Genomic DNA, 13,881 nt, shown 5'->3' on the forward strand with positions numbered 1-13,881 from the left:
AGAAGATTGGAAGACGTGTTGTGATCGGCTCAGTCTTAACTGATGCAGGACCAACAGTCTACGCTTCACTGCACTGAAGGGAACTTTGCCAGAGGATGTTGTGAAGACCAAGACTATATCAGGGTTCAAAAAAGAACTAGATAAGTTCACAGAGGTTAGGTCCATCAATGGCTATTAGCCAGGATGGGCCAGGATGGTGTCCCTAGCCTCAGTTTGCCAGAAGCTGGGAATGGGCGACAGGGGATGGATCACTTGATGATTCCCTGTTCTGTTCATTCTCTCTGGGGCACCTGGCATTGGCCACTGTTGGAAAACAGGATTCTAGGCTAGATGGACCTTTGGTCTGACCCAGTATGGCCACTCTTATGTTCTTCGGGAAGGATGGTCTTGTGGCTACTGCACAGGACTTAGGCAAATTACTTAATCTCTCTGTGCGCCAGTTTCTCCATACCTACCTGCACAGGTGGGTTGTGAGGCTTGGTTCATTAAGGACCGTAAAGTTCACTAAGATCCCCAGACAGAAATAGGAGAGAGAGAGAAGGGTGAAGTACAGTGCGGAGGAAAGGAGAAATTATACAGTCCATTACACTAGCTTTTTCACCTCTCCAATGTAAAGGTTGCTATGCAGAAGTTTCACTGCTGGACATGCCCTCAAACCCCAGACAGTTCCTGCACTGGAGATTTCAGTGCTTATCTCCTAGATTTGCATTTGGTGCCCCGCAACACAAAAGTATTTAAGGACAGGGAAGCCATCACAGCCTAAGGATACAATGCTCCAGTACCAAACAGCTCAGATATTCAGCTTTACTATTGCAACAGTTTGGCACATGTGAAAGAAAGGAAACTCACAGGAACAAAGGAAATGTCAGACCGGATCAGACCAGTGGTCTACTTGCAGCTGGTCTACGCTGCAAAGTTTTGCTGGCATAGCTAAGCCAGTTAGGAGTGTAAAAAAAAAAACCACCCCACTCCACCCCGCCGACATAGCTATGCTAACAAAACCACTGGTGTAGCTGCAACTGTGCTGAAGAAAGACTGCTTCCATCCCTTAGCTAATGTCAGTCAGCAAGGTGATGTAGGAGAACTCCTATCAGCTTACACAGTCTCTCACACTAGGGGGCTCTGCTGGCAGAGCTATACTGGGGAAAGCTCCAGTGCAGACAAGCCTTCAGGTTACTATCCTGTTTCTTGCCAGTGGCAACCGCAGATGCTGCAAAAAGAAGGTGCAGAGCGTCACAGAACCCAGAGAGGGTTGCAGTCGGGATCTCTCACACTTCAGGGCAGAAAAAAACTAAACCCAGGTGCCTCCCATACAAAGCAGAGATGCAAGTGCCTAGATCTCTTTCTCAGCTGCAGCTAGCTTTATCTTTTGGACTGTACCCCCAAATAAGCCCATATGTCTGCTGATAGACTCACCTACACCACAATATGGGTTTGTTTGTTTTTTAAATTAAGAAACAAACAGGCCATAGAAGAATCTCAGATTGTTTTTACAGGTGTTGATTTCCCTTTGGAAGCCGCAGTGAAGAAGAGGCAGGAACAACTACCAGTACTGCAGAAATATAGCCTGTAATTAGAAGGCACTTCTTGTGTCCACAGCAGCTGGTTATATTAACCCTCCTTTCAGGGTCAGCATAAAGACAACTACGAAAGCAGCAGCCAAGGTTCTATTGTTGCAGAGAAGACACTGGGGTGTCCAAATGGGGATGAGTGAAGTGAGATTTTAAGCCAGCCGTTAACTCCATGGTATAATCTTCCTCTGGACAGATGCTCCTACCTCACCGGTCGGGGACACAGTATAGTGAGAATACATTTCATATGCAAGAATAAAATTTATATGCTCCATTGCACCTGTTGCGAGATACAGGTTTGCGCCATAATTAAACACAAGTACAAGGCTGCAATGTGAATTTGCTGCTGACTGCCAGCAACTAAATTACAATATCCTTTTCAAAGTGATATGAGATGCATCGCTGTTTGGCCTCAGACTGCAGCTTGGTTGAGATTAATGACAAAGAGGCACGAACATTACTAGAGAAGGGAGCAGAGGGGAAAAAAAGAAATACTTAAAGGCATCCTGCAAAGGCAAAAAAATAATTGTGTTTTGTGCACTTCTGCTTCTTTACCGTGAATGAAGAATGCCTGAAATAAGAGATCTCTTCTCAATACTCCTGGAACAAGATTTTTTAATATTTGTTTTTATTCCCCCCACAGGGTTTGCCTAGTCTGTTCTTTCTGGTGGACTCTATGGACAACTGAGGAAGAAGTATATTTATCACATACCAAGCACATAAAACCTGAATCATTGCCACCAAGAGTCATGATTTTATCTCAAGCCTGATGATAGGTGGTATTTCTCTTAAAGCCCTAGCCTATGGAGTCATGTTATTACATAAAAAAATTACAGATTACATTTAATGTTTCTAGTTCTCATACTTGTGGAGAAAAGCTCAAAAATGCAAACACTAAAAGGTCAATAATTAGGACACAAATAAGATGACCCAAAATGTATTTTTCCCCCTTCAAATCTCATGATTTTAAGCCAGTCTCGTGATTTTGGTGGCCCAAGTCATGATTTTTGCTTGGGACTGACACTACTGCTACTTGCAAGGGGCACCTTATTCAGAATGTTTAAACGCTGGTTTTGTCAAGAGAATGGGCCTTTTCACAGACTGCCCTAGCTCAGCACACAGGCACTATGTGCTTTGCTGTGTGTGCAAACAACACAAGCAGAGAAAATGGCATGCTCCCCAATTTCCAAAGGGCTGTCCACAGTAGTGATTGTGTCTGTTTGACTTTGATGCTCTGTTCTAACCAGGAGCGGGGACAGGTAGGGACAAGCCAGGCTGAAACTAAGGAACAGGAAAGAGAGAGCAGGTTTAAGAAATAGCCTCAGATCTGAATTTTGCAGCTTGGACTCCTCTCTAGTGTATTTCCAGAGTACAAGAATGACGAGAGAAAGAGGGATACAGAAGCAGAAGTTGCTGAAGTATTCTGGTGAATTACGGCAGCATTACAGCCCTAGTGAATGCACCAAGCCCAGTGTTTTTATATGACTGTATAAAGCAGGCACCACCAGACAGTATAATGGGGCACTGCATTCCAGCACCTGTTACTGCTATTTACAGATGAGATGCCCCCATAATAATTTTCTAATGACAGTTGAAGGAACAAATGACCTTTTTGGTTAGGGCTGTGATGCTGTTGATTTAGCTCTGATTGTCTAGCAGGTGTAATAGGCTGGAGCGTCATGTAATCAAAAGGATTCGCCATCTTTGTCTTTCCCTCATAAAAAAACAAAACAAAACAAAAAAACACAGGCAAAGCAGGGAGCGAAGAATAGCATTTTTCGGATACTTTTGAATATAAAAGAGATTTTAAAAAGACAAAACTTCAGTGGAGGAAACTCTGGAAGTTTAATGAGTCTTTTGTCTTGACATATTTTTCCTATGACCCAACAGAAGTATAAGCTGCTGCTTCTTGGCCTGGATCCAATGGCATATTAGTTTCACTTTGACACATCCTTTACCAGAGGGACAAGAGTATAAACTGTGTTTGCAGAGGAAAGATTCAAACCAATAGCTCTTTTCTATCGTCAACTACCTTGTTTCTAACTGCAGTGGAAGATTATTTTTCTTGCTGTTTCTGAGTCCCTTCAATTGTTGGGTGATTTGCTTAAAAAAAAAAAAAAAACCCAAGCCATGGGTCTTACAAGATAAGATATGTATAAAATATACTAAGAACCTCTCTCCTGAACTGGGTCATGGAGGGGCTGGGCTAAAGGGGTATTATATAGCTTCCAATACTGTGCTCATTTTGTCTATGTGCTCACAAGCACACACACAATTTCAATCAATTAAATACATCATTCAAAACAAATACATGCTTTGCAAACACACACACACACACACACACACACACAAAGACAGATCAAAAATACTGCATTGTTTAACTGCTTTATAAAGATACCCATAGAAAACAAGCTATAAGCAAAATCTCTAATACCCCTTATCCCCAAATACAGTGGAAATCTAGCTTTGGGAACAATAATTGCTTAAAGGAATATGCCCACAAGGAAATTTCTTATTCTGCTACTAGTGGCAGGTATTTCATTGGAAAATTGGAATATGAACTTTTCTGTCGGGGTAGAAATTAACACCTGTGCAGGAAGTCAGCATGAGGGCTATTTAAATCCTAATTTGAGAGCATAGGCTACATGCTGGCCTTCTGCATGGGGGTGAAATTCACCCTTTGAATGAGGATCATGGAAACATGAGCAAGCCCTTGAGTTTTGTTTCCTTACAAGCAGCCTTAGAGCTACCAGCAGCAACTGACAGGCAAACCTCAGTCCTGATAAGGACCCAAGATTTCAGGAAAGACAGTGCTGCGGCTAAATCACAACTAGGACACAGGACACTTTGATTCAGCTCCCAGTTCTGCCGCTGACACCCTGAAAGATCTTCGCCAGACCAATCTGCCTCTCCGGGCCTCAATTTGCCATGAGTGTGTGAGGATTAATAGGTCTATGGTGCTTTGAGATCTTTGCTACTATTATGGATAGTTTCCCCATTTTGCAGATTAGGAAACCGAAGCACAAAGAGATTGTGACCTGCCCACCATCACACTGAATCAGTAGAGCTAAGAATACAACACAGGAGCCCAGTCCCAGAGTCTAATCCTTAGAGCACACTTCCAAAGTGGTGTCACCACAGAACTGGACAACTTCTTAGAATGAATGGGGGAATTTATGATAAGACAAAGGAAGTGAACACAATTCAAAAAGTACATAAACCAAGTGGCAGTTTAACTGCTTAGCAAGTCTTTACTCCCACTGTGATGGAATTATAAACAATACGTTGGTTATGTACAATAGTCAAGGCTTTCAAAAGTACGTAGTGATTTTAGTAGCCCAACGTGAGACATCTGAAGGGGCCCTGACTGTCAGGGAGCAGCTACTATTAATTTTTCTTTACCAGGGACTCAAATAAGAAGCACCTAATTGAGTTATACAGTTAATGCACACAAGTCAGAAATGGCATATGAGATAATATATTTAATACGGCTGTCAAGCGATTAAAAAAATTAATCGCAATTAATCGCGTTATTAAACAATAATAGAATACCAATATTTAAATATTTTTGGATGTTTTCTATATTTTCAAATATATTGATTTTAATTACAACACAGAATACAAATTGTACAGTGCTCACATGAGATGAATTGAAAATACTATTTCTTTTATCATTTTTACAGTGCAAATATTTGTAATAAAAATAATAATATAAAGTGAACACTGTATACTTCGTATTCTGTGTTGTAACAGAAATCAATATATTTGAAAATGTAGAAAAACATCAAAAATATTTAATAAATTTCAATTGGTATTCTATTGTTTTACAGTGCAATTAATCGCGATTAATTTTTTTAAGCTAATCGCATGAGTTAACTGCATTTAATTGGTAGCCCTAATATTTAATATTACTTCATAGCTATTAAAAGCCTCCAGTGAAATAGAAATTGAAGACTGAATAATAAAGACACTTCATCATTTATCTATATCCAGCAGGAAATCCCATTATATCAGGTAGCAATAGGGATTAAAAAGTGTTTGAAGAGGCCAGAAGAGAAAATCAAGGACAAGTAATTAATTTGGAAATATTAATCTCTTCCATTGTCTAGTGGGAAGTGCTCTACAGACACTGGCTCTTGGGAAAGAAATTTTTCAAGTGATTAAACTGCTGACCATAAAAGTGATGGCAGAATATTTAGCAAAAGAGGGAAGGTGGCAGGATTCTGACAAATTATTTGAGAACTAGGAGCTGCTTGGATGGTCAAAGAGGCAGGAAATATTATAGTGCCAGGGCTTTTGAGTCTAAATGCAACATGTTCAACAGAGTCAAACTTGAAATGGCAAAATATAAGGCACACTTGGTACTGTAAACTTAATTATATAAAGCAAATATGCTGATAATGCATTAGAAAAAAAAACACAGGCAGGGGGTCAAAGTCCACATGCAGGAATTCAGGGCTTTGTCTTACCCACCCATGTCCCGATTTTTCACACTTGCTATCTGGTCTCCCTACTTAGGCCAGGAAATGTATAAGAATTGCTCATCCTATCGAAAGTCTGTAATGCAGTATGTACTCACCGCCCAGCCAATTTATGCTTAATCCTTATTTTGGTTGTTCAACATTTATCTTCTGTTTGACAAGTGTTGCAAAAACAAATGTAGAAGAGCTTTGCTGCAGTAACATATGCTCCAATGCAAGCTTCGGTTTTATATATTATTACCTTATCAATAAAATTTCAGTGCTGCATTAAAATAAATTCTTTGCAGTAATTTAAAGCGATTAATAGGGTAAAGCACATCCTGAAAACTATATTGCTGTGAATAGGTTTTTAGGTAAACAACGTATATCCTCTCTGTGTGTAAGCTTCACCCCTTTCTTAGGGCTGCCGAGGTGGGATAAACAGTAACGGTATGTAGAATCATGGAATCGTGGAACTGGAAGGGACCTTGAGAAGTCAACTAGTCCAGTCCCCTGCACTCGTGGCAGGACTAATTAATGCTAAATATCAAGTCCCAATCAGGACTCCCTCTGTTTTAGCCTCTAGTATATTATTATATGTCCCCAGCTTGGGTTCTTCTGGTAGCTGTTCCAAGCACCTTATGTCAAAATTAAATGGGTCCATTAAACATGCAGTCAGCTGAGAAAGCAACTCAAAACCAATCAGTTTAGAAAGCAAGCCCCAAAACTGGCCATAAATGCTGCAGATTCATACTATTCAGTAAACAGATTCCTTTCACCATGAAAGACTGACTGGATCGCATGTCTGCACTATTAGAGAATATTTTGCAGCAGGCACAGATAAATTGTATGCATCAATGCTGTAACCTTTCTTCAGGAGCAAATAAAAATAGAAAAAAAATTACCACATATCCAATATTTTAGGCCATCACAGGTTAATTGGCGAGGGATGTGACTGGTGACACAAGAGTACGCTCAAGAAAGTTGTCTAGCAACCAGGGCCGGCTCTAGGTTTTTTGCTGCCCCAAGCAAAAAAAAGTTTGGCTGCCCTCCACCCCAGCTCTGGGCTATCCCCTGCACCTCCCTGCTGCCCCAGCCCTGGGCTCCCCTCCCCCCCCGCACCCTCTGCCGCCCCTGCTCTGGGCCTCCGCCCTCCACCCACACCCCCTGCTGCCCCAGCTCTGGACTCTCCCTTGCCCCCCACCCACCCACACCCTGCTGCCCCAGCCCTGGGCTCTCCCCCCTCCACCCCTCTGACACCCCAACTCTGGGGTCTCCCCCGCCAACTGCACCCTCTTTCTGCCCCAGCCCTGGGTCACTGGTAACTCACTCCCAGGGTGGGTCATTCAGCAGGAATTTTAGATGTGCACAGAACACAAGACAAGATTGGTTCCCATGTGGTTACAGAACTGCAGTAAAGTGGAACAATTTTCAGCTTGTATGATTGGAGGATATCTGGATGCATATTATAAGACTGTCCTCCATAAATGAGGAAAAGCTGAGGTGCCTTTATTATTCTTTTGTTCCACTCTTTGTTTCTATGGGGAATTTGCCAATGCAATATCACTGTCTTCCTTTTAAACAAATAAAACTAAAAGAAAAAAAAAGGCAATGGCTGTTGAAAATAGCAATTCCAGTCCTAATAACCACGGGAAGCATTTCTTGCTCAATTTTATCCTACTTTTTCTACAGCAATTTACAGTGGATCAGTATATTTGATTTGGGAGAAATGAAGTAACAGCTGCCCAAATTGAGCTTGAGCACTCCTGAATGTTGAGGTGTTCAAATCTGGAAGGCAGGTGCTGGATTCCCTTTCTGAATATTAGCTAAATCTGGAAAGGAAATGTCAATTTCTGCTTCCATGGCTCAGAAGTGGAAATCCTCCTAGGTGCCTGGTACTGTATCTAAAGCTGCCCAGGTCCTCTAGCAGAGCCTCCCCTCCCTTACTTTTCATTTTAAATTCTAGTGGGATCCACGTACCTCCCTAGCTAGGCTTCAGACAGAGAGGGACACTGTCCATTTAGTCCACTCAATTCTTTCTTTGGGGGCTGCAAGGTGAGGTCACACCAGTATCCCTAATCCAGGTTGGGCATGTCTTCTGAAGGGGATCTCTGGGGCAAAGCCTTCTACTCCTTGGGCACACTTGTTCCCGGTTCACAGTGCCACCCCCTTCTAGCAGTGAGCTCTCCATTCACAGCAAGATGCAGCATGAGGTTTCAGCTACCATACTCCCTCCCCCTCCCTTTCCTGTTGATAGCAGCTAAGGGAATGCTGGGAAATGTAGTTATTTCCCTGCTCCAGGGCTGGCTCTACAGGCAGGGAGCTAACCAAGGAACTATAGCTCCCAGGGCCCCCTGTTGGTTCTCAGCTCCCAGGCTGGATCCCTTCCGGCTGCCGCCCCTGCAAATGGGCTGCCCCAAGCACCTGCTTGCTTTGCTGGTGCCTAGAGCCGCCCCTGCTAGCAACATACCAATGTGATTAGAATAGTGTACCTGATTTACAGTGATTTATTCCTCTGAACTACAGGATGCAGTAACAACCGTTGGTGCTGAGAAAGTGCATTGCTACTGGCAACAATGTGTGTTCACGGCTAAGTAAAATGAGGACATTGGGCCGACAGTTTCTATGAACACCCTTGTCTTGCAGAAATAGGTTTCTGCTTAAGAACTAATTGATCTTTCAATGCTGTGCACTCCCTATGGAACAGGGAAAGTTCCCCTTTTGTGTTAATGTATATCTTGATGTTTACATTCAAAGAATTCTCTGTAAACAAAAATTGGAGGTGAAGCAGAACCAGTTTTGTGGGGATTCACATGAGATGGGACCTGAATCCAAACCACTTCTGGTTTTGCAAAATCAAAGCCGAGAGTTAATACTTGTTGGGACAATATAGCAGAGGAGCCCAGGGTTACAGATATGCTCCAGAAGATGGTGGTCCCCCCTCATGTGGTCTTACTTCACTAAGCTCACTGAAGCAGTGGCCTGCATTAAGGACAAAGTACCTAATTTCATTCCAACAGTCTATAAAGGACACAGCAATGTCCATTCTCCTACAGGAGTGAACACAAAACAGTTCAATGTGTTACTTGCAGATTTTACCTGGCAAGAATCCAGAAGCTCCAAAGTGCTTAATGCTTAGTTGGCTAACACCAGGATACGTATAGATGTTAAATTTTTGGAAAGGAAAACAAGAAGAGCTTTCCCATGTCCTTTCACCCCAGGATGTACCCATACATTATATTGCACGTAGCTGAAGAAGTGTGAAAGCCCATCTAATTTTAGCAGATCAGTACAGCAGGTAACAACCATCCTTCCCTATGTCCTCTTCAGAGGAAGCAGAGGACCATTTTCCAGCTGTTACACAAAACTGGAGGTGAAAATAAAGTAAATTTCCCCCCTTTCACATAACGCTGTAAGTAATGATTGGAAAAGGGCAAGTGGACAAGTCCCTTAGGATGATGATAGTGAACGACAAAGAGTTCTCACGTACCTGTGGAAGCAGCAAGGAACAAACTATCCCAAAAGTGACTTCAAAGTTGTCTTTAAACCACAGGCCAACTGCATGGATACAGCCTCGCACATGGATCACGTCAACCAGTTGCAGTCGCTGCAAGCAGAACAAAACCAGGGAGTAAGATATGTTGAAAGCCAATGGAAGTTGGGACCCTAACTGCTCTTTGTGCCTTTGAAGTGATCCAGGTTGCCAGTGATTAGATTCCAAGGTATATGTTACACTGAGGCCTGGTCTACACTACGACTTTAATTCGGATTTATCAGCTTTAATTCGAATTTACCCTGCAACCGTCCACATAACGACGCTATTTATTTCGATATAAAGGGCCCTTTAAATCGATTTCTGTACTCCACCCTGACGAGCGGAGTAGTGCCAAAATCGATTTTAACATTTCGAATTAGGGATAGTGTGGCCGCAATTCGATGGTATTGGCCTCTGGGAGCTATCCCACAGTGCATCATTGTGACCACTCTGGACAGCAATCTAAACTCGGATGCACTGGCCAGGTAGACAGGAAAAGCCCCGCGAACATTTGAATTTCATTTCCTGTTTGCCCAGTGTGGAGAGCACAGGTGACCACAGATAGCTCATCAGCACAGGTAACCATGCAGGCCGATAATCGAAAAAGAGCACCAGCATGGACCGTGAGGGAGGTACTGGATCTGATCGCTCTATGGGGAGAGGATTCAGTGCTTGCAGAACTTCGTTCTAAAAGACGAAATGCCAAAACTTTTGAAAAAATCTCCAAGGGCATGATGGAGAGAGGCCACAATAGGGACTCAGATCAGTGCCGCGTGAAAGTCAAGGAGCTCAGACAAGCCTATCAAAAAACAAAGGAGGCAAACGGTCGCTCCGGGTCAGAGCCGCGGACATGCCGCTTCTATGCCGAGCTGCATGCAATTCTAGGGGGGGCTGCCACCACTACCCCACCTGTGATTGTGGATTCCGGGTCGGGGATAGTCTCATCAGCTACACCTGAGGATTCTGCCGATGGGGGAGAGGAGGAGGAGGAGGATGAGCTTGCAGAGAGCACACAGCACTCCGTTCTCCCCAACAGCCAGGATCTTTTTCTCACCCTGACTGAAGTACCCTCCCAACCCTCCCAAGCCAGTATCCAAGACCCTGACCCCATGGAAGGGACCTCAGGTGAGTTTACCTTTTAAAATATAAAACTTGTTTTAAAAGCAAACGGTTTTTAATGATTACTTTGCCCTGAGGACTTGGGATGCATTCACGGTCAGTTCAGCTACTGGAAAAGTCTGTTAACGTGTCTGGGGATGGAGCGGAAATCCTCCAGGGACATCTCCATGAAGCTCTCCTGGAGGTACTCCAAAAGCCTTGCCACAAGGTTTCTGGGCAGTGCATCCTTATTCCGTCCTCCATGGTAGGACACTTGACCACGCCATGCTTGCAGCAAGTAATCTGGTATCATTGCCTGACAAAGCCTGGCAGCGTATGGTCCCGGTGTTTGCTGGCATTCAAGCAACATCTGTTCTTTATCTTGTTGTGTAATCCTCAGGAGAGTGATATCACTCATGGTAACCTGGTTGAAATACGGGAACTTAATTAAGGGGACAGAGGTGGCCGTTCCTACTGGGCTGTTTGCCTGTGGCGGAAAATAAATCCTTCCCTGCAGTTAGCCAAGCGCAGATGGGAAATTGGCCCTGAGCTTTTCGCTTTGGCTAGCAGGGATCTTCCCTGTTACCAGCCACGCGGTGGGGGGAGGGGTACCGTGATCATCCCAGAGAATTTATGGCGGGAGGGGGGCGGCGGCGGGGGGAGGGGTGGTTAGTTTGGTTCCTGCAGGGATCTTCCCTGATACCAGCCACGCGGTGGGGGGAGGGGTACAGCGATCATCCCAGAGAATTCATGGCGGGAGGGGGGGGTGGGGTGGTTAGTTTGTTTTCTGCTGCTGCTGAATGTTAACAGAAAAACCGCAGCACTCTACAGGCTATGCTTGGTATGGGTGGTATGTGGGAAAGGAGGGCGCAGAAGCTGTAAGACAATGGCTTACCATGGCCGCATGCAAGCCGAATTCTGTTGCCCAGACCTGTGATCTCTAGCAGCAAAGCCACAGGCACTCAGCATTAAGAGGCAAAATGCGACCTTGCACAGAAATCACATGTGCTATGTAATGTGAATAGTGTTGGTCACCGTGAAAGAGTATAAGCATTGTTCTGCAAAATGTATCTTTTTAAACAATTCTCTCTTTTTTCCCCTCCCTACAGCAGCTGCAAATTCCTCAAGCCTCCCTCCTCCATCCCGAAGGCTATCACAGATAAGGCGTCGTAAAAAGAAGACGCGAGACGAGATGTTTTCAGAAATTATGGAATCCAGCCGCAGTGACAGAGCTCATCTGAATGAGTGGAAGGAAACGGTTGCAAAGTATAGGAAAGAAGCCAGTGAATGTGAGGACAGGAGGGACCAACGTGAGGACAGGAGGGACCAACGTGAGGACAGGAGGGACGCTCGAGATGAGAGGTGGTGGCAGGAAGATCAGAGGAGGCAGGATGCAATGCTGGGGCTGCTGCGTGAGCAAACAGACATGCTTCGGCGTCTGGTGGAGCTTCAGGAACGGCTGCAGGAAAACAGACTGCCGCTACAGCCCCTGTTCCACCCTCCCCCCTCCCCATGTTCCGTATCCTCCTCACCCAGAGATGTAAGAACGCGGGGGGGGAGGCTCCGTACACCTTCCCATTCCACCCCAGTAGACAGCCCAAGCAAAAGGCTGTCATTTTTTTAACCTTTTTTTAGTGGCCTTTTCCTTCCCACCGATCCTCCTCCCAAATTCCACCCGGGTTCCCTCCCTCTTTTTCTAATCTATTAATAAAGAATAAATGATTTTTAAATGATAGTGACTTTATTTGGTTTGAAAGAAAGCTGGGGGGAAGGGGGAGGGTGGGTTCCTTATAGAAAATGAGTCAATAAAGGGGGCGGGTTTTCATGAAGGAGAAACAAACAGATATTTCACACTGTAGCCTGGCCAGTCATGAAACTGGTTTTCAAAGCTTCTCTGATGCACAGCGCTTCCTGGTGTGCTCTTCTAATCGCCCTGGTGTCTGGCTGCGCGTAATCAACAGCTAGGCGATTTGCCTCAGCCTCCCACCCCGCCATAAAGGTCTCCCCCTTACTTTCACAGAGATTGTGGAGCACGCAGCAAGCAGAAATAACAATGGGGAGATTTCTTTGGCTGAGGTCAGAGCGAGTCAATAATGATCACCAGCGACCTTTTAAACGGCCAAATGCACATTCTACCACCATTCTGCACTTGCTTAGCCTGTAGTTAAACAGCTCCTGACTCCTGTCCAGGCTGCCTGTGTATGGCTTCATGAGCCATGGCATTAAGGGGTAGGCTGGGTCCCCAAGAATAACTATTGGCATTTCAACATCCCCAACGGTTATTTTCTGGTCCGGAAAGTAAGTCCCTTGCTGCAGCCCTTTAAACAGAGTAGTGTTCCTGAAGACGCGAGCGTCATGAACCCTTCCCGCCCAGCCCGCGTTGATGTTGGTGAAACGTCCCTTGTGATCCACAAGTGCTTGCAGCACCATTGAAAAGTACCCCTTGCGGTTTATGTACTCGGTGGCTTGGTGCTCCGGTGCCAAGATAGGGATATGGGTTCCATCTATCGCCCCACCACAGTTAGGGAATCCCATTGCAGCAAAGCCATCCACTATGGCCTGCACATTTCCCAGAGTCACTAACTTTCGTAGCAGCACCTGAGTGATTGCTTTGGCTACTTGCATCACAGCAGCCCCCACCGTAGATTTGCCCACTCCAAATTGATTCCCGACTGACCGGTAGCTGTCTGGCGTTGCAAGCTTCCACAGGGCTATCGCCACGCGCTTCTCAACTGTGAGGGCTGCTCTCATCTTGGTATTCTGGCGTTTCAGGGCAGGGGACAGCAAGTCACAAAGTTCCATGAAAGTGCCCTTACGCATGCGAAAGTTCCGCAGCCACTGGGAATCATCCCACACCTGCAACACTATGCGGTCCCACCAGTCTGTGCTTGTTTCCCTTGCCCAGAATCGGCGTTCCATGGATAGAACCTGCCCCATTAACAACATGATCTCCAAAGCACCGGGGCCCGCGGTTTCACAGAATTCTGTATCCGTGTCCATGTCCATGTCCATGCCCTCATCATGCTTGTCGCTGCGCTGCCGCCGCCGCTGCCTCCTCGCCTCGTTTTTCTGGTCCTGGCTCAGCATAAACTCCACGAGAACGTGCAAGGTGTTTACAATGTTCATGACTGCTGTCTTGAGCTGAGCAGGCTCCATGCTTGCCGTGGTATGGAGTCTGCAGTGTTCACCCACCCAGGAAAAAAGGCGCGAAATGGTT

General features: G+C 45.0%; 2 protein-coding genes across 7 annotated transcripts in view; one reads left to right on the forward strand and one right to left on the reverse strand.

The window, feature by feature from the left end:
- LOC101942087 (tetraspanin-15-like) overlaps nt 1-13,881 on the reverse strand; it is a 232,371-nt gene that overhangs the window by 52,315 nt on the left and 166,175 nt on the right. For 5 of the 6 annotated variants that reach the window (XM_065584408.1, XM_065584404.1, XM_065584407.1 and 2 more), the window contains one exon: nt 9,522-9,638. The exons of the other annotated variant lie outside the window; for it this stretch is intronic. In XM_065584408.1, the coding sequence (XP_065440480.1) occupies nt 9,522-9,638 (117 nt within the window). The remainder of the gene's footprint in view (nt 1-9,521; nt 9,639-13,881) is intronic. 6 annotated transcript variants of the gene reach the window in all.
- Nucleotides 9,944-12,288, forward strand: LOC135981539 (uncharacterized). The gene is made up of 2 exons (XM_065584411.1): nt 9,944-10,691; nt 11,774-12,288. The coding sequence occupies exons 1-2, from the start codon at nt 10,151-10,153 to the stop codon at nt 12,286-12,288; spliced, it is 1,056 nt and encodes a 351-aa protein (XP_065440483.1). The 5' UTR covers nt 9,944-10,150.

The sequence above is a fragment of the Chrysemys picta genome, chromosome 2 (assembly GCF_011386835.1).
Source record: "Chrysemys picta bellii isolate R12L10 chromosome 2, ASM1138683v2, whole genome shotgun sequence".
In the NCBI taxonomy this organism is placed as follows: Eukaryota; Metazoa; Chordata; order Testudines; family Emydidae; genus Chrysemys; species Chrysemys picta.

Bases quoted from the DNA above. Each gene is read 5' to 3' on its own strand.
- LOC135981539 (XM_065584411.1), top strand. From the start codon at position 10,151: ATGCAGGCCGATAATCGAAAAAGAGCACCAGCATGGACCGTGAGGGAG. The intron at 10,692-11,773 runs GTGAGTTTACCT...CCCTCCCTACAG, and splicing joins CCCCATGGAAGGGACCTCAG to CAGCTGCAAATTCCTCAAGC.